Here is an 18,874-nt window from a genome sequence, read left to right on the forward strand (position 1 = left end):
TGCTAATGAGGTCACAGCTGACAGATGTCAGGCTGATGTCAGCTTAATGTGCTGGCTGTCCTTCCTGGCCAGTTGGTTCTATATAAGGACAAAAGCTCTGGCCACAGCTGCCTCACTGGGCATTGATCATAAGACGAATGAGCAAAGAACATGCAGCTTGTCCCTGGAGTGATGAATGGAAGCAAGTGTCCCCCTGCTGGGGAGTGTCGATGGGCATGGCTCCTCATGGCAATCCTGGGCCCCCCTCTGGGGACCTCTTGCCTCAACAAGGGATGTCTGTGGGACCAGGTGCGTTTGGATCCACAGATTCCTCCTTCGGGCAGTCAAAGGAATCCGGCTTCCCTGAGAGAAGGCTGCTAGCCTCACTTCCTCCAAAAAGATGTCAGTAGAAAACTGGAAACTAGGCTCAGGATCCTGTGGAAAGGAGATCTGCGTAGGAAAGGGGATGGTACCCACAGACAACTCAGAGGGTATTGTGGAGTATTAACCATGCTTGTTTGGGGGCGTAGCTCAAGTGATGGGGACACAAGCAATTGGCCCAGAGCCAAATTCCAGGGGAAGAGGAAAGGGAACTAACACTGATCATCTTCTAGGTACTTTACATGTGTATAATGGTAATAATAATACTGCTAATAATGGCTAATTCTCACTCAATGCTTGCTGGCTCTCTTCTAAGCCCTTCATATACCTAAGTGTATGAAGTGCATAAGGTATATACATATACCTAAGTATATACCTTAGTGCAACAGACCTAAGAGGCACTGTTAACACCCCCAAGATACTGAGGCACAGAATGGTTCAATAGTTTGCCCAAGGGACTTCCCTGGTGGCACAGCGGTTAAGAATCTGGCTGCCAATGCAGGGGACACAGGTTCGAGCCCTGGTCCGGGAAGATCCCACATGCCGTGGAGCAACTAAGCCTGTGCACCACAACTACTGAGCCTGTGCTCTAGAGCCCGTGAGCCACAACTACTGAGCCCATGTGCCACAGCTACTGAAGCCCGTGCGCCTAGAGCCTCTGCTCCGCAGCAAGAGAAGCCACTGCAATGAGAAGCCTGCGCACCGCAGTGCAGAGTAGCCCCCACTCGCCGCAACTAGAGAAAGCCCGTGTGCAGCAACGAAGACCCAATGCAGCCAAAAATAAATAAAATAAAAATAAATATTTTTTTTAAATCCTACAAAAAAAAAAATAGTTTGCCTGAGGCTACAGAGTAAGTGATAATGCTGGGATTCCATCAGAGCCATCTGGCTCCAGAGTGACCTGGCTCTTGGCCAATGCAGTCTACTGCCTCTTGTTTAATTTAGAAGGATGAGAGGAACTAGTTTTCTGTAGCAACAAGCTCAGTGAAGCAAAATGACTTGACTTGCCCACAACCTCATAGCTAGTAAGTGACAGACTCTGGGTCCAGGGCCTTCCTGACTCTGCAATCCACACTCTTTCTACTCTCAGTTCTGACCTCTGGTTTTTCCTCCTGTCCAGGTTTCCCCTGCTGTGTTCCCTCTGGCCACCCTGTATCCCCTTGTGCTTGCTCATCTTGTTCGTTCTTGACATCACTGCTCCTCTCAACAGTAGTACAGCTAATTTTTTTCTTTTAAAATTGAAGTATAGTTGATTTACAATGTTGTGTTAGTTTCAGGTGTACAGCAAAGTGATTCAGTTGTATATATATATTTCTTTTTCAGATTCTTGTCCATTATAGGTTATTACAAGATATTGAATATAGTTCCCTGTGCTATACAGTAGGTCCTTGTTGTTTATTCTGTACATGGTAGTGTGTATCTGTTAATCCCAAACTCCTAATATATCCCTCCCCCGCCTTTCCCCTTTGGTAATCATAAGTTTGTTTGTCTGTGAGTCTATTTCTGTTTTGTAAATAAGCTCATTTGTATCATTTTTTTAGATTCCACATGTAAGTGATATCTTTTGATATTTGTCTTTCTGTCTTACTTCACTTAGTATGATAATCTCTAGGTCCTTCCATGTAGCTGCAAATGGCATTATTTCATTCTTTTTTGATGGCTGAGTAATAGTCCATAGTGTGTGTGTATATATATGTACCACGTCCTCTTTATCCATTCATCTGTCGATGGACATTTAGATTGCTTCCATGTCTGGCTACTGTAAATAGTGCTGCTATGAACATTGGGGTGCATGTATCTTTTTGAATTAGAATTTTCATCTCTTACAGATATATGCCCAGGAGTGGGATTGCTGGATCATATGGTAGTTCTATTTTTTGATTTTTAAGGAACCTCCATACTGTTCTCCATAGTGGCTGCACCAATTTACATTCCCCCCCCAACAGTGTAGGAGGGTTCCCTTTTCTCCACACCCTCTCTAGCATTTATTGTTTATAAACATTTGGGGAGGGGCAGTGCCACGCAGCTTGCATGATCTTAGTTCCCCAACCAGGGATCCAACCCAGGCTCTGGCAGTGAAAGCGTGGAGTCCTAACCACTGGACCGCCAAGGAATTCCCTATTTGTGGACTTTTTGATGATGGCCATTCTGACTGGGGTGAGGTGATACTTTATAGTAGTTTTTATTTTCATTTCTCTAATAATTAGCGATGTTGAGCATCTTTTCTTTTGCCTGTTGGCCATCTGTATGTCTTCAGTAGTAGAGCTATTTTTAAACCTTTATCAACAGCAGTATGCAAAACAATAAAAATGATCAGTGTTGTCTAATCTTTTCTGAAACAAGGGGAAATGTTAATTTTCTTTCTTCTTTTTATCTCCATGTACATTCCCTCCATCTCTTCTTTCTTTAGTAGTATTACTTATATAAAGGATGGGGAATGGGGTATTGGGGGAGTTTATTCTGGGCTTTGAAAAGCTGAGAAATGTTACCCTTCAGTTTGACTGTGGAGGCTGATAGATTCTGTGACCACTAGAGGGCACTGTGAGTCCACCTTTTGTGAATGCAGACAGGCAGCTGTTGGAAATCCGTGACTGTGGACACTCCCACAAACCAGTTGTGCATTGCAGCATTTTTATAGGAGCGCCAGATCTTGGGACTGAGCAATAGTGGCCACTTTCCTACCAAAACTCCTGAATTAGACCCCTGGAAGAAACTCCTCAGGGTCCAAGAGGAGCTTGGTTTGGGGGACTCCCTGTGGCTGTGCTGCTGCCCTGAGGTCTCCGTGCTTTCAGCCCTCCAGCAGGCTCTGCCCTCAGCTGCTCCATTGGGCCCCCCTTACACTCAAACTCAGTCATCCATCTTCCCAGCTTGTGAGGCCTGCCCCTTTTGGTACCAGATTCTTTTTTTTTTTTTTTTTTAACATGTTCTCTTTTGTCTGAGAGGTCTGCATAAACACTGCTTTTGAGCAGTATCTTTAGTGAAGGAAAATGAAGCATAGCCTTTTTTTTTTTTTACATATTTATTGGAGTATAATTGCTTTACAATGGTGTGTTAGTTTCTGCTTTATAACAAAGAATCAGTTATACATATACATATGTTCCCATGTCTCTTCCCTCTTGCGTCTCCCTCCGTCCCACCCTCCCTATCCCACCCCTCTAGGTGGTGCATTCTTTTAAGTAGTATGTCCACTGCCCCAACCCTTCCTCTGCTTGTGTGAGTCATTTTTTAATCTAAGAAATTGAAAAGATAGAGAAGCACAAAGAACAACCTAATAATAAACACCCACATTCCCACTACTCAGAAATAACTTTTAAAAAACCATTTTATCATATTTGCTTCCAGCCTACTTTTAAAAAAGAAATATAGTGTAACAGATTTAGCTATAAAGTCCCCTTTGACCAACACTCCTCTCCCATTTTTCCTCCCACTTTCCCCTTCCTCCACAGAAAAACAACTGTCTGAATTTAGTGGGTTTCCTTCCAGTCCATTTTTATATTTTCATATGTGCAAATGAAGCTATGCATCCATAAACTATGTATTGCTTTTGTCTGCTTTTATTTTTTTAATTATATTTTTTATTGAAGTATAGTTGATTTACAATATATTAGTTTCCGGTGTACAGCACAGTGATTCAGTATTTTTATAGATTATACCCCATTAAAAGTTATTACAAAATAATGTATATAATTCCCTGCTCTGTACAATATAGTTTTGCCTACTCTTAAAGTCTTTTTTTTAAGTTATTTTATTTTATCTATTTTTGGCTGCATTGGGTCTTCGTTGTTGCGTGTGGGCTTTCTCTAGTTGCGGCGAGCGGGGGCTACTCTTCATTGCGGTGCGCAGGCTTCTCATTGTGGTGGCTTCTTTTGTTGTGGAGCATGGGCTCTAGGAGCACGGGCTTCAGTAGTTGTGGCGCACGGGCTTAGTTGCTCCGCGGCATGTGGGATCTTCCTGGACCAGGGATTGAACCTGTGTCCCCAGCATTGACAGGCGGATTCTTAACCACTGTGCCACCCGGGAAGTCCCTGCTCTTAAAGTTTTAATTTTCATCTCAATTATGCATGATATAGTTTGAAAAGTCAAATAGTTCTACAGGTCTTGTTGATTAAAGCAGCTATCTCAGTACCCCATAATTTCCTGTTCCTGGGAGCCAACCACTTTATTTTAGATGATCCTTGTGATATTTACTTCCATATGTCTGAATAACATGATAATGCCACCTCTTGAATGTTCATTTTAGGTGTTATCATTTGACCTCCCAATATACAGAATATGGATTTAGCTCTTTTTCACTCTGCCTACAAGAGGGAAAAAGAGATGGAGGGGGGAGGAGTCAACAGTGACAGTTTTGAAAGCTGGAAAGCAAATGAGTGGCAGTTTGGCAGTCCTGAAAAAGCTAAAATAAAGTTTTAGCCAGCACTAGGGAAAACTTATATTGCAGCACCCCTAAAAGGCTCTGAATTGGAGGCAGCAGGTACTTTAGAAGGTAGAAATGAAAGCAGGAGGATTGGTTTCTGACCCCCTACCTAACTCTGAACAGTGAGATGACTGCCCTTCCCAACTTTGGCTGCTTCTCAGTTCATTCTCTGGAGAAGGCAAACAGAGGGTCTGTAGTATTTGAAGGCATTATCTTCTGGCTTCCAGAAGTTCATTTTAAGAAGTTCAGTATCTTTCTGACTCTTGAACTGTTGTAAAAATGTTCCTTGATCCACTCCAGACATTTGAAGGATTATCTCTTTGTCCCCAGAGTTTTGAAATTTAATAGTGATGTGTATTAATGTAGGTTTATTTTCATCTATTGGGCTGGCACCTAGTGGCCCCTTTCATTATGGAAATTCTTCTTTTTCAGTTTTGGGAAAATTTTTGAGTTATTTATTTGAATTCCCCCCTCCCACACCCCCAATTTTCCTTGTCACTTTTCTGGCACTCCTGTTATTTGGGTGTTGGTCTTCTTGGACTGACCCTCTAAGTCATTTTCTTTTCTTTCTTTTTTTTTTTGTGAATGGTATATATTTTTTAAAATTTATTTTAGTTTTGGCTGCATTGGGTCTTTGTTGCTGTGTGCGGGTTTTCTCTAGTTGCGGTGAGCGGGGGCTACTCTTTGTTGTTGTGCGTGGGCTTCTCATTGTGGTGGCTTCTCTTGTTGCAGAGCCACGGGCTCTAGGCATGCAGGCTTCAGTAGTTGTGGTGCATGGGCTTCAGTAGTTGTGGCTCGCGGGCTGTAGAGTGCAGGCTCAGTAGTTGTGGCGCACGGGCTTAGTTGCTCCGCGGCATATGGGATCTTCCCGGACCAGGGATCGAACCCGTGTCCCCTGCATTGGCAGGCGGATTCTTAACCACTGCGCCACCAGGGAAGCCCTTTTTTTTTTTTAATTAGAGAAAAAACGTATATTGAATATCTGAAAAACAATTCCTAAGAGATCAGCTTTTCCAGAAAACTGCAGCTACCCAATGCATTGTACCTATCATGTTAAGACGTGCACTGGACACAAATATAAAAACCACGACTAACACAAAATTGTAAATCCACTATACTTCAATTTAAAAAAAAAACATGAAATAAGCCACCATTACTCAACAATCTGAGCAAAGATAAACTGCATCTTTCCTATTTTTAATTTCTTCCTCCTTTTTTTTTTTTGGCAGTGCCGTGTGGCTTGTGGGATCTTAGTTCCCTGACCAGGGATTGAACCCAGGCCCTTGGCAGTGAGAGCGCAGAGCCCTAACCACTGGACAACCAGGGAATTCCCAATTTCTTCTTCTTTTTATTTATTGAGTTTTTAAAAATTTCTGCTAGTATGCTTTCATTTTAAAGGTCTCATGTTTGTTTTCTGAATGTTCACTTCTTTTTTTTTTTTTTTTTTTTTTTGCGGTACGCGAGCCTCTCACTGTTGTGGCCTCTCCCGTTGCGGAGCACAGGCTCCGGACGCGCAGGCTCAGTGGCCATGGCTCACGGGCCCAGCCGCTCCGCGGCACGTGGGATCTTCCCGGCCCAGGGCACGAACCCGTGTCCCCTGCATCAGAAGGCGGACTCTCAACCACTGCGCCACCAGGGAAGCCCTGAATATTCACTTCTTGAAACAGCATGTTCTTTCACAAATAAAATATCTTTAAGTCTCAGGATATTGATGATTTTTTTGGGGGGGGGGATCTTGATTTCTTCTTGACGCATAGCCTCTGTTTCCTCCCAGTTGTTTTTTTCTGCTTGCTTATATTGATCTCTGTCTTCCATATTAAAGGTTTTCTTGTATAACTTGTGACTTTATCTACTCATACTTAAGAGTGTAGCACTGAGTAGTTCTCTGGAAACTCTGCGAACATGGGTGTGGTCTTCACCGAGGGTGATCTGGCTGGCCTATTTCCTTGGGGAACTCTCAATGTTATATCTTCAAGTTTTCTCTCTTGGACTGGTCAGATTATCTTAGAGAAGTTCTTCCAGTCTCCTGCATGGAAGATACATTTCTGCCTGCCAGGGTCTGGAAGCTGAATGAGCCAGGTGAGGGAAGAGGACCTGTAGTCTAAATATTTCATAAACTAAATAGTTCATAAACTTGTGCTTAATTATCCCGTTTCCATTACGGTACTTCCATCTTCAACTGTGCCTTGTGTCCCTCAGTAACAAAGACGGTGGAAGCAGCAGGTGTGTAGGATAGAGTTGAGAATGGGTGAGGAATGTGCCCTGATGTTTGGCCTCAAACTGTGGATGGTGCCTGGATAAATAAACGATGAATATCAGTTTCTTTCCAGTGCTCCAACTCCTTATGTTTTGTAACCACATCCCATTGAAGAATTAGTTCATCCCCTCAGTAATCAAGTCTAGTGGCCGTCCAGGTAGGCAGCTGCTGCCTATGAGCTTCAACACAGGCCAGGTGGCTGTACCACAGCTCCCTTGTGCATTAGGGGGAAGAAAGAAATCAGTTATAGAGCTGCTAATCTCTTCTCTGACAGCTGGAGGATGAAGCTCTAAGCTGGTTCTTTATAATAGGAAGGAAATTCTGACAGACAGAGTGTGAAGAGAAAGCTTAAGAAGCCCCTGCGTCTGCTGGACTTGTGGGCTTTGTGGAACTGGAAGTGCTCAGATGCCTTCCAACTCACAGTGTTAGGCACAAGTTTTTGAAGGCCAGGATACAAAAGATTCCATTCAGTGTAGGACAACTCCACAAAGGAACAGATTTCCAAGATAGCAGTAGCACAGGGAAGGAGATCAAGGCAGGTGATTTCTCCCTCTCCTTCTTGCCAGGGGAAAAATAGTTGATCCAAAGACTAGATGTCCAGTGGCCTTCTGGGGTTGTCAGGGCAATCACTTACTCTCTGAACAACCATAAACTGTAAGATCCCCTTTGCCTCAGTTTCTCTGAGAACGGAGAAGAAATGACCTACCGCATAATCTGTCACCCAGAGTCAATTGTATTTTAATGTATTGCTTTTTTCAAGTATTATTTACATAGTTAAAATCTAATAGAATGTGCAATTCTGTTTCCTGCTTTTTAGCTTATTATTTTATCGTAAGCATTTATTTCCCTTCATCATTAAAAAAAGTTCTTGGCCAACTTAATTTTAAAGGTTGTAACCATTCCTCTGTTGTTGGACATTAGTATCAGATAACTTTTCATAATTAAAAATAAAACTGCCATACATGTCTGCAGGTTTACACCTTTTAAAATAAATTTAAAATTTTAAAATAATATAGAAAAGTACACAGTAAAAAAAACTCACCCCAAATTCCATCACTTAAAGAAATCACTATTCATATTTTAGTTAATATTCCTCTCTGCTGATACACTTAACCTGAATTTCATATTATCTCCCTGAAACCGAGCAAGAGTCTGCATGCCCTCTCGGGTGCTCCTCCGTGTCGCCTGTTTCTTGTTTGTAGTAAAGAAAAAAAAAAGGCTTTAATCTCCTAGGTCCTCCCCAAATTCCAAAGAGCAGGCTCAAGCATTAATAGGACAATAGAGTCACAGGACATAGTTCCAGTTCCTCCTGAAGGGATATAGATAACAATCTGATAGGTATCTTTGAGTTCTACAGAAACTAAGACCCCTACCCATATGGAGGATAGTGACTACAAGCATGGGTACCCTAGACTGGTTGGAACCAGAAGGTTGAGATTCCGGAGACATCACCCTGTTACTTCACCACCGACCAATCAGAATTAAGTCACACATCCTGCAGCCCTAAATTTTGTCTATCAGGGAGGTCGGGCTTTTTGAGCACTAGCTGCTTGTTCCACTTGGCACCCTGCAATAAACTTTTCTCTGCTCCAAACTTTGACATTTTGGTTTACTTGACTTCATTGTGCCACTGGCACACGAACTTGAGTTGGACATCTATTAGAATTAACAGGGCAGGAATTCCCTTGACGTCCGGTGGTTAGGACTCCGTGCTTTCACTGCCAAGGGTTCAGTCCCTGATCGGGGAACTAAGACGCCGCAAGCTGTGTGGAGGGGCAAAAAAATAATAATAATAAAAAAGAGGGAATTAATTAACAGGGCAAAAGAATTGGCCTTGTTTAAGGCAACATGTAATTTTTAAAAAATTTAATTCAATTTATTTAGGCTGCATTGGGTCTTCATTGCTGTGCACGGGCTTTCTCTAGTTGGGGCGAGCAGGGGCTCTAGGTGCTCAGGCTTCAGTAGTTGTGGCTCTCCGGCTCTAGAGCGCAGGCTCAGTAGTTGTGGCCCACGGGCTTAGTCGCTCCACAGCATGTGGTATCTTCCCAGACCAGGGGTCGAACACCATGTCCCTTACACTGGCAGGCGGATTCTTAACCACTGTGCCACCAGGGAAGTCCCCAACGTGTAATTCTCTAGCCTTGAAATTTTGACCTAGTGATACCTAACTTCTTTTTTTGGACTGATGTTAAATTCCAAGCTCAGAATGTTCTAGAAATCACCATAGTAGGCAAGGTCCTAATTTATTCCTTCTAAAAACAGAGCCATTAAAGTTCGGAAAGCTGTTAGGGTCCCGATTTCATTGATGCAGAAAAATCAAGTCACTTTAAGCCGTAAGTCGGCGCTCTCCCCACGTGACACCTCTTTTCCTTTAAATGCCTGCTCACGTGATCTTAGACTTGCACACTCGGAGGCAATTTAGGGTAGGGTAGAAAGTCATTCCTCCCCCACCTTCCCAACCCTAGGGTTTCTAGCGTTCGTTCCCCGGAAGCCGCAACTCCTCTGCAGACTTTCTCTTCCTCATGTCGTGTCACCCGTTGTCACTTCTTCCCGTTAGTCACTGGCACTAGAGCTCCATCTCTACTACAGAATCCCGCTTGCTGGAGGAAGAGGGATTGGGACTACAACTCCCAGGGGGCATCGTGCGCCCAGCCCTTGGCGGCGCGCAGTGGTGGTCGGGGGCTGAGGTCCCACTGTCTTTTCGCCTCGTGCGGCCCAGAGCAAGCGCACTACAGGTTCCGTGGCTCCACGCGCGCGAGCGAGCCAGGTCGGGGCGGGGCGGGGCGGGACGGGGCGGTGGGGGAGAGGCGGGGGCTGGCTGGCGGGCGGGCAGAGGAAGGGGGTGGGAGCGGAGGCGATGGAGGGGAGGAGTGGGGGAATGGGGGAGGGATGGGGAAGGGAGGCGGGAGGCGGGGCCGAGCAGGAGCTGGAGTCTGAGCCGGCGGTTGCAGTGGAGGCGGTGATGTCGGTGCAGGTCGTGTCAGCAGCGGCTGCCGCGAAGGTGCCTGAGGTGGAGCTGAAGGACCTGAGCCCCTCCGAGGCGGAGCCGCAGCTGGGACTGAGCACGGCGGCCGTGAGCGCCATGGCCCCCCCAGCGGGCGGCGGGGACCCTGAAGCTCCAGCTCCCGTGGCGGAGCGGCCCCCGGCCCCTGGCCCGGGATCGGGGCCCGCTGCGGCTCTCAGCCCAGCCGCTGGGAAAGTGCCTCAGGCGTCGGCCATGAAGCGGAGCGACCCTCATCACCAGCATCAGAGGCACCGCGACGGCGGCGAGGCCCTGGTCAGCCCCGACGGCACCGTCACCGAGGCGCCGCGCACGGTCAAGAAGGTATTGGGGCCGGGCTGCCTCTTTCGGAGAGCGAGGGTGGGAGGGGGAACCGCAGATCCTCTCGGCGCTGCGGCACCACCCTCAAGGCCCTCCCTTCTGATCGTAGGAGCAGAGAGATCCCTTTTCCCCGTAAACCCGCTCTCTCAGAGATGTTCCCACCCGGGCCCCAGTGCTGGGGAGCGAAGACTCCCGTTGGTACGACTGTACTTAGTAGCTGGGAATAACATGGAGGTAGCGCTGTCCCCTGCTCCTTGGAATAGTATTACCCCTCTCTGTACTCCCAACATACTCCCGTGTGTATTTTCCAGACTATCGGGGAGAAGACCCCGATGGTGTAGAAAAAGCTTACTGCTTATGAGAGTTCATCCAGCAATAAGGATGGAAAGAGCTTTTCTATTTGGAGATCTTTTCTATAAGGAGTAGTTACCTCGCACTGAGATCCTCAGTTGTCTGGTTTCTGTACTGATGATGATTTTCTGCCTTTCTGTGGCTAAGCGCTTCCATCGAGCAGTATTGATGCCGTGCCCTTCATTCCAGATACTGCAATATCCTTACATCTTCTCTGAATGTAGAAGGGTAATGGAGAGATTCTCTTCACTGTTTTCTCTTCAGAGGTTTGTCCTCTCTGCTCAGTAGTTGGTCACCAAGATTATTAGACTGTGTATGAAGATAATGATTGTTTTATTGGTTCTTTTATTATGATCTGAAAGTGTTAGGAAGAAATGCTTCTACTTTTGGGAAAGGCGATCACTGTGGGGTTTTCTGTCTCAGCTGTCAGCTTCTTTCAGATATAGTTTTGAAGAGGCCGTAGCCTCAGAACACCAAGGAGTAGGTGTGCCTAAATGTTTGATATTCCCAGTATTACCCTTACAATGGCTATCTGTGGTGTGTCTGTCCTCTCATAAAGCAAATCAGTACGGAAGAAAAAGGGCAAATATTGCAAATACAGAGATGTGGATCGTATGAAAAGGGATTATCATTTTAATTTCCGAGGTATAATGTGAACACAGTAATTTATAGGTTTTTTTACTTTGTGAATGATTTTTAAAAATCTATTTATTTATTTTTGGCTTGTTGGGTCTTTGTCGCTGTACGCGGGCTTTCTCTAGTTGCGGCGAGCGGAGGCTACTCTTCATTGCGGTGCGCGGGCTTCTCATTGCGGTGGCTTCTTTTGTTGCGGAGCACGGGCTTCAGTAGTTGTGGCTCGTGGGCTCTAGAGCGCAGGCTCAGTAGTTGTGGTGCACGGGCTTAGTTGCTCCTGGGCATGTGGGATCTTCCCGGACCAGGGCTCGAACCCGTGTCCCCTGCATTGGCAGGCGGATTCTTAACCACTGGCCACCAGGGAAGTCCCCTTGTGAATTATTTTTAATTGCTTTATCAGAACAGCAAAGAAGTGATGTGAAGTCTGCATTGGTTTCACTGTGCAGGATTCAGCTGAGTTGGAACCTTGTATCCAGCCTAACTTTGGTTGTAATAGCCTCATTATTAAGGTATGAAGCAGAGAACCCTTCCATTTTAATTAGCCAAATATAGGTGATAACATCAGAGGCAAGACTGCAGGAATTTGTTTAATGATGCTTTAGGACAGTGTCTTTCTCATTTGCATTATGAAACTTCTCTGGGAGGAATTATAGGAGGAAAGAGAGGCAGCACAGGCACCAGTGCTGGTACTACCTAGATTTGAGTCTGGAAATCCGAAATGTATTTGTAACTAGTTGAGGTGCTTTATAACTTTGGCCAAATCCACTGATTAAGGGTCTTTTTGTGTAAAATCTGTATTTTGATTAGGTCTCTTGAGGGTAAGAGTGTTTAACAAATTGCCTTTATTTATTTTTTTGGCCTTGTCATGAAGCTTGCGGGATCTTAGTTCCTTGACCAGGAATTGAACCTGGGGCCACAGCAGTGAAAGCGTGGAGTCCTAACCACTGGACTGCCAGGGAACTCCCCAACAAATTGCCTTTTTTTTTTTAATATTTATTTTTATTTATTTGGCTGCATCGGGTCTTAGTTGTGGCACGTGGGATCTTCGTTGCAGCATGTGCTGTCTTTTTGTGTGGCCCGCGGGCTCAAATTGCCTTTAGAACATGGGATTTACAGTCAAGCAGACCTGGGTTTGAATCCTAGTACCCCCACTAACTAGCTTTTGGGTAATTTCCAAATTCTCTAAATCTTAGTTTTCTCCTTTATAAAGTGAGGTTACTAATACGATTGAGGATTAGAAATATTTGTAGAGGGCTTAGCATTGAATTTGGCACATATAGTGAGGGCTTGAGAAGTTACAGCAATCATTAAGAATTGATTTTATTTTTTTCTTCCTTCCATCATGGCTTAAGTGCACCACTATGGCTTCCTTTAAATGGTGCATACTATTCAATATATTCTATATAAGGCAGTGAGAAAATCACAGGCCAGCATCAGTCTGTTTTTCCTAATTCTAGATGTGTTTCTTGACCATTTTCCTTGTTGCTGAACCACATTCTTCCTGTTTTTCCAGCATCAAAATGTAGGTCCCATGATTCTAGATTTACTCAGCAGCCTCAAGGCTATGGAAGACAGGGCTGAGCTTGCGTTACAATGTTAATTGCAACCAAAAAACAACTTCTGTACTGGAAGTTAAGCAGGCGAAGCTCCGAGCGAGGATGCAGCTGTATGACACAACTACAGGCATTGCTGAGCTACTTTTGGGGGGCAGAATCTTTAACTTTCTTGACATCGAATTAGCTAAATTAAAACAAGTGCATGAGACTGACCTTCTTTCTTCAAGTTGAAAGTCACCTCCCCAAGGGACTGCGGTGTGATATTTTGATTTGTTAAGCCTTTCTTGATTTTTAATTTATTTAAATAATCATTCTGACCTTGACTCCCTTCTGCTTTTATTTTAGTGTAGGGAGGGACTGGAGGTACTTAGGATTGAAATAGCTACCTTTGGCTATGTAATTGGTGATCGTTGCTTTATTTTGTAACTGTCACATACAAGCTTGTTTATCTTAAGCATATTTCCATTGATGTTTCCCTTACTCCGTTGGTGTATGTCATCAGTTTTCTTAGTACTGTTATTCTGTTCAGTCACACAAGGGAAATAAGCTTTTCATAAGAGCCAGACTTTCCAAGTGCAGCATTTAATAAGAATGAACATATGGTGTGCAGGTTACTCAGTCCCATCTTATCCTTGGCATCTACCTCCATCCTGTAATTTGTGGTGCCCTGGGGACCAGATCTTGTCACCGTGGCTATCATATATTTGTATATAATGTTTTTCTTCATAAATGAACTCAACAAACCAAGAATCTCTGTAAGAAGTGATTTGTGAAATAGGAAGATAAAGTCCACAGTGAATGCAGTTGCAATAGTTGAGAGGATTTCTTCCCTGTGTTCTTGAAAATGGGGTAATAGGAATGTCACAGCACAGCAGGGAAGACAAGGCAGGAGAGGATTTATTTCAGAAAAGTTAAAACTTTCTGACAATAAGGCTGTGAGCCTAAGAACCACAACTAGTTTGTGCTTACGTCAATATCAGTAATGACCATGTTCAAGCAGATTCCTTTTTTTTTTTTGGCAAATGAATCCACCTTGCGCTGGCTTTGTTGCTGTCAGCAGAGAATGAGTTGAGCCATGCTAGTGCTTTCTTGCCCTGAATTCTTTAAGTTCTTTATTTGGTTAATTATGGACTACTAAAATGGAACCTTTTGGATATAGTCATGGGAATGGGGGAGCAGTATTACTCCTTTTGCCAGTTAGGAAAGTATAGCCTTGCAAAATGTTCAGTAAGGCACTTGGCAGATTGACCGTAATAACAATTACCATTAATTGGCCCTTTATATATTATTGGCATTTTTCTAATCCTGACAGCTATACAATGAGATATAAGTGGCATTATCTCCATTTCACAGATAAGGAAATGAGGTCCAGAGACGGTAAAGTGCCTTGACCAAGGTTATACATCTAGAAAGTGGCAAAGGTAGGACTTAAAACCCCTGTTTTAAATCTTGGTCTGTTTCCGAAGCCCGTGTCCTTTTTATTATGCCACACTGATTCTAACTTCTTAGTTGCTGGGTTCTGGCTTTCTCCCAGAAATCTCTCAGAATACTCAGTGAACTCTAACTTATGTCTTTCTGGTTTAAGACTTAGGTCATCCTAAATCCAAAGTAAGGAGGGTCTGAGTCAGGGCTTTAGGAAGAGGATGGGAAAAAATTGTACAAATGTAGAATCTCAGAGAATTGTAGAATTATGAGAGAGGGAGAAGAGGATCTTATATGTATATAAAAAAGCATTTCAAAATCAATGATCCATTTTCACATTAGTAATTTAGTGATAATTTGAGAGATATATTCTTATTTTTAAAGTTATAAATAAATCAGGAGTACCTGTCCAGCTAACAGTTTTCCTTGTTCTTTAAGACCCACCTTCTCGGGCTTCCCTGGTGGCGCAGTGGTTGAGAGTCCGCCTGCCGATGCAGGGGACACGGGTTCGTGCCCCGGTCCGGGAAGATCCCATATGCCGCGGAGCGGCTGGGCCTGTGAGCCATGGCCGCTGAGCCTGCGCGTCCGGAGTCTGTGCTCCGCAACGGGAGAGGCCACAACAGTGAAAGGCCCGCGTACCGCTAAGAAAGAAAGAAAAAAAAAAAAAAAAAAGAAAAGACCCACCTTCTTTTATGAATCAATCTCTAGTTAAACATTTTGAAAATTAGAAGGGGAAGCATATTGTTATGTATTCCTGCTGTGTCCCAGGCATTGTATTAGAGCTTTACATATACTATTTTATTTAAGCCTTTTAAGAGCTCTCAGAAATAGGTAGTGTTATCCTTGTTTTATTGAGGAAACCGAGGGTTGGAGAGATTAAGGAATTTGTCTCAAGGTTACACGTTTAGTAACTGTGATGTGAGCTAACAGAACTCTAATCTGTTTGACTCTCATGCACAAACTCCATTGCTTTTCTTTCTTCTTTTTTTTGGCCCAGCGGCATGTGGGATCTTAGTTCTCTGACCAGGGATCGAACCTGCACCCCTTACATTGGAAGTGTGGAGTCTTAACCACTGGACCGCCAGGGAAGTCCCTCCATTGCTTTTCTTTCTTTTTTAAAAAAATTTAAATATTTATTTATTTGGCTGTGCTGGGTCTTAGTTACAGCACGCAGGATCTTCACTGTGGCATGTGGGATCTTTAGTTGTGTCATGCGGGATCTAGTTCCCTGACCAGGGATCAAACCTGGGCTCCCTGAATTGAGAATGCAGAGTCTTACCCACTGGACCACCAGGGAGGTCCCTCCATTGCTTTTCAATTGAAGTATTTCTCTGTTCAAAGTTTAGCTTAAACCTTTCAAGTCTTAGTTAATCTGTATATTTTTGTGGATGTTTCTGTTATTTCACAGGCGGTTTTTAATTTATTGAGCTTATTTAATGGTCTTACCATTTATTTATGTGACCATTTATGAATTTTCTGAGAAGGTAGCCCTTATTTTGTATAATTTCTGAATTCTCTTCTTCCTGGGAAAGATTGAACATTAAGAGCTGTTTTAGGAGGTTGCTCAGAGCTGAAGTTGCAGTTGTGTATTTAATGTCCTGAGGAAGACGACTTTGGTCCTTAGTGTCCAGTTAATAGAAGAAATGGATAGTTCATGAAAAGGGAGAGTGAGTTTCTTTATTATATCATTTCCTTGAAAGTGTTCTTCTCCCCCACAGTAAAAGAAAAAAAAAAAGGAAGAGATTTGTTGGGATCTTCATTCTGACTTCATTCTTTCTTGGTAGTCCTTGTTTAAATAATTCAGAGAGGTACAACTGAGGTGGATGGGAGAAGAGTAAATCTTGGCAGCTGCCCGGATCCACCCGCCTGCCATCGTGTTCAGGTGGTATGCACAATTAGAGGAGCTGAAATTCCACTCCTCCAATAAGAGGTTTAGTTAGATTGATCAGGTTTCTGTGGAATTTGGAGAAGCTTTTTATATAGTCTGAATGACCTATGGCCCGAGATTTGGTGAGAGCTGAGCAGAGGAGAAAGCAGTGGAGTGAAATTTCTTCTGTAATGGTTCCAAGTAAAACTACTTTGATTAAATTAAATAACTTAAGCCATATGATGTGTATGATTTTCAGTTCCCTCTTCCCCATCTATATTGTGCAGCAATTCAGTTAGCCATTTTCCCTCTTGGACACTGCATTAATAGCTGGTGATTTCCTATTCTTTTTTTTTTTTTTAAGGGTCTTTCAATAGAAATGGACTGGTTTGGGGCACCTGATTCTTATCCACTGTGCCACCAGGGAAGTCCCTCCAGTCTTCTTTATCTCAGAACTTATATTAAGGAAGGGTATAGAGGTTCTAGAGCTGCTAGTTGAGTTTCTGTAAGTCAGGCTTTTCCTTAAAGCCTTTCTGAATACTGCAAAGCTGTCATTGAAAGTTAAGCAAGCTGAGACTTAAACTGGCTTCATCTTCCCTACAGATTTATCTCCTGCAGTGCTCCAATGTGAACCCTTCTGATCATTCTAAAAGATTTGATTTGATATTGTTGACTACCTTTTCTTGGAAACTCTTTTCTCAGCTTCAGTTATAACTTCATTTATGGCTACCATTTACTGAATACTTACTCTCTTCTAGGCCTCTATCTATCTCATCTCATTTAATCCTCATAGCAACTTTATCAGACGAATATTATCATCTTTATTTTATAGATTAGAAAATATAGGCCCAAAGAGAGTAATTAACTTGCCTAAGGCTTTGCCAATCTTTGATGCCTTTGGGATCAGTGAGATGAAACACTGCCCACAGCAATAGTGAGAGGCTTTGCCACACTGCCAACCCCTTACTTTTCTGATTAAACGCCCATGTGAAATTTGCTTAAGTTATTGCACCTAGGCTGCTGAGACTATTCTGCAACCTTTTGGATCCCAGGATCTACCCTCTTCCAAGGGGAGGCCTCACATCCCTGTTTACCTCAGTCACTACCTGACGCCTAGTCAACCATTGTCTTCCTAATACTCATTCCCTTAACACTCTCCTCATTCTCTCAGCCAGTCCAATCTTCCCAAACCTTTCCACTGTGTTCTCTCCAACTTGCCCCTTCATTATCAGTAAATCTTCTTGTAGCATCAGCCTCTAGCAGCAAGATCAAGTTACAGCGGCAACACTGGCATCTGGCACCCGTTATCCTGAACTATAATGGTGCAGCCCAAGCTGCAGCATCTCCTGCTTGGTATCCTGAACTACAATGGTACAGCCCAAGCTGCAGCATCTCCTGCTTGGTACCCTGAACTATAATGGTGCAGCCCAACCTGCAGCATCTCCTACTTGGCATAAGCAAACATGACATCTTTTCCAAGCCCATTCTGTGGTGGTGTTTTTAACTGTGTAGCCCTGAAAGCTACCTCATGTCCTTTCTGTAAATTCTTTTTCTGTCCAACTCAGCCAGAGTTGACTTCTACTGTTTATGGAACTCTGAGTGATGCACTGGTTGAACCTAACCATCTGCCTTTTTAGTTGCCTGCATCTGTGGAGCTGAGAGTTGCTAGAGAAAATCAGAAAACCAGGTAGATCAATGTCACTATAAATTCATAGTCGTCAACCTCATATGCTTGATCATCGCTGCCTCGTAATGTTATACATTTTCTAGTAAGGTTACTTTCACACTCACTGCAAATGATTATTTCATACTGTATGTTTTTACTTCTAATTTCACATGTGTTCTTTTTAAACTAGTGATATGCCTTATACTTGTTATAAAAACAGAAACCACCAAAAGGGAATTCCTTCATCTTTGTACCTCCCAAATCTACAAACCTACCTCCATCTGGGGTTCATCTTTTTCTCTTTCCCTCATGTTATGATAGGGGAAGATGTGTCCTTCATTCTGTCAAAGGCCAGTCCCTCCACAAGTGTTCTAATCACATTCTCCAGTCTTCTTTTTTTTTTTTAAGATTTAATGTTATTTATTTTTGGCTGCGTTGGGTCTTTCTTGCTGCTTGTGGGCTTTCTCTAGTTGTGGTGAGCAGGGGCTACTCTTCGTTGTGGTGCAAGGGCTTCTCCTTGCGGTGGCTTCTCTTGTTGTGGAGCACGGGCTCTAGGCATGCGGGCTAAGTAGTTGTGGCACGAGGGCTTAGTTGCTCCGCGGCATGTGGGATCTTCCCAGACCAGGGATAGAACCCATGTCCCCTGCATTGGCAGGTGAATTCTTATCCACTGTGCCACCAGGGAAGTCCCTCCAGTCTTCTTAAATAACTTCTTCCTTTGGTTATTTCCTCTTTCTATTAGAGCCTTTTCTACAGATTTCCTTGCTCTAATCTCTCCCATTTTGAAAACCCTGTCCTCTAACCTCCATATCTCCTTTCTGCTACTGTCCTATCTTTCTACTCCCTAATGCAGCTAAGTTTCTTAAAGGAGTTTTCAGTGTATGCTATATACACCTTTTGTCTTCCCACACTCTTTAACCCACTCCTATTCTAATACTCTGACCCACACGACGCCCTCTTGCTGAAGCTAATAATGTCCATCAGATTCTCACATGGCTATCTGCTTTTTCATCCCTCATCATA

At 43.6% G+C, this 18,874-nt stretch overlaps 1 protein-coding gene across 3 annotated transcripts in view; it reads left to right on the forward strand.

The window, feature by feature from the left end:
* The first annotated feature begins 9,942 nt into the window (after positions 1-9,942).
* AHCYL2 (adenosylhomocysteinase like 2) overlaps positions 9,943-18,874 on the forward strand; it is a 178,392-nt gene continuing 169,460 nt past the window's right edge. For all 3 annotated transcript variants that reach the window (XM_067746971.1, XM_067746972.1, XM_067746970.1), the window contains exon 1: positions 9,943-10,359. In XM_067746971.1, the coding sequence (XP_067603072.1) occupies positions 9,997-10,359 (363 nt within the window). In that variant the 5' untranslated portion in view covers positions 9,943-9,996. The remainder of the gene's footprint in view (positions 10,360-18,874) is intronic.

This window comes from Pseudorca crassidens, chromosome 8, assembly GCF_039906515.1.
Source record: "Pseudorca crassidens isolate mPseCra1 chromosome 8, mPseCra1.hap1, whole genome shotgun sequence".
Taxonomy (NCBI): domain Eukaryota; kingdom Metazoa; phylum Chordata; class Mammalia; order Artiodactyla; family Delphinidae; genus Pseudorca; species Pseudorca crassidens.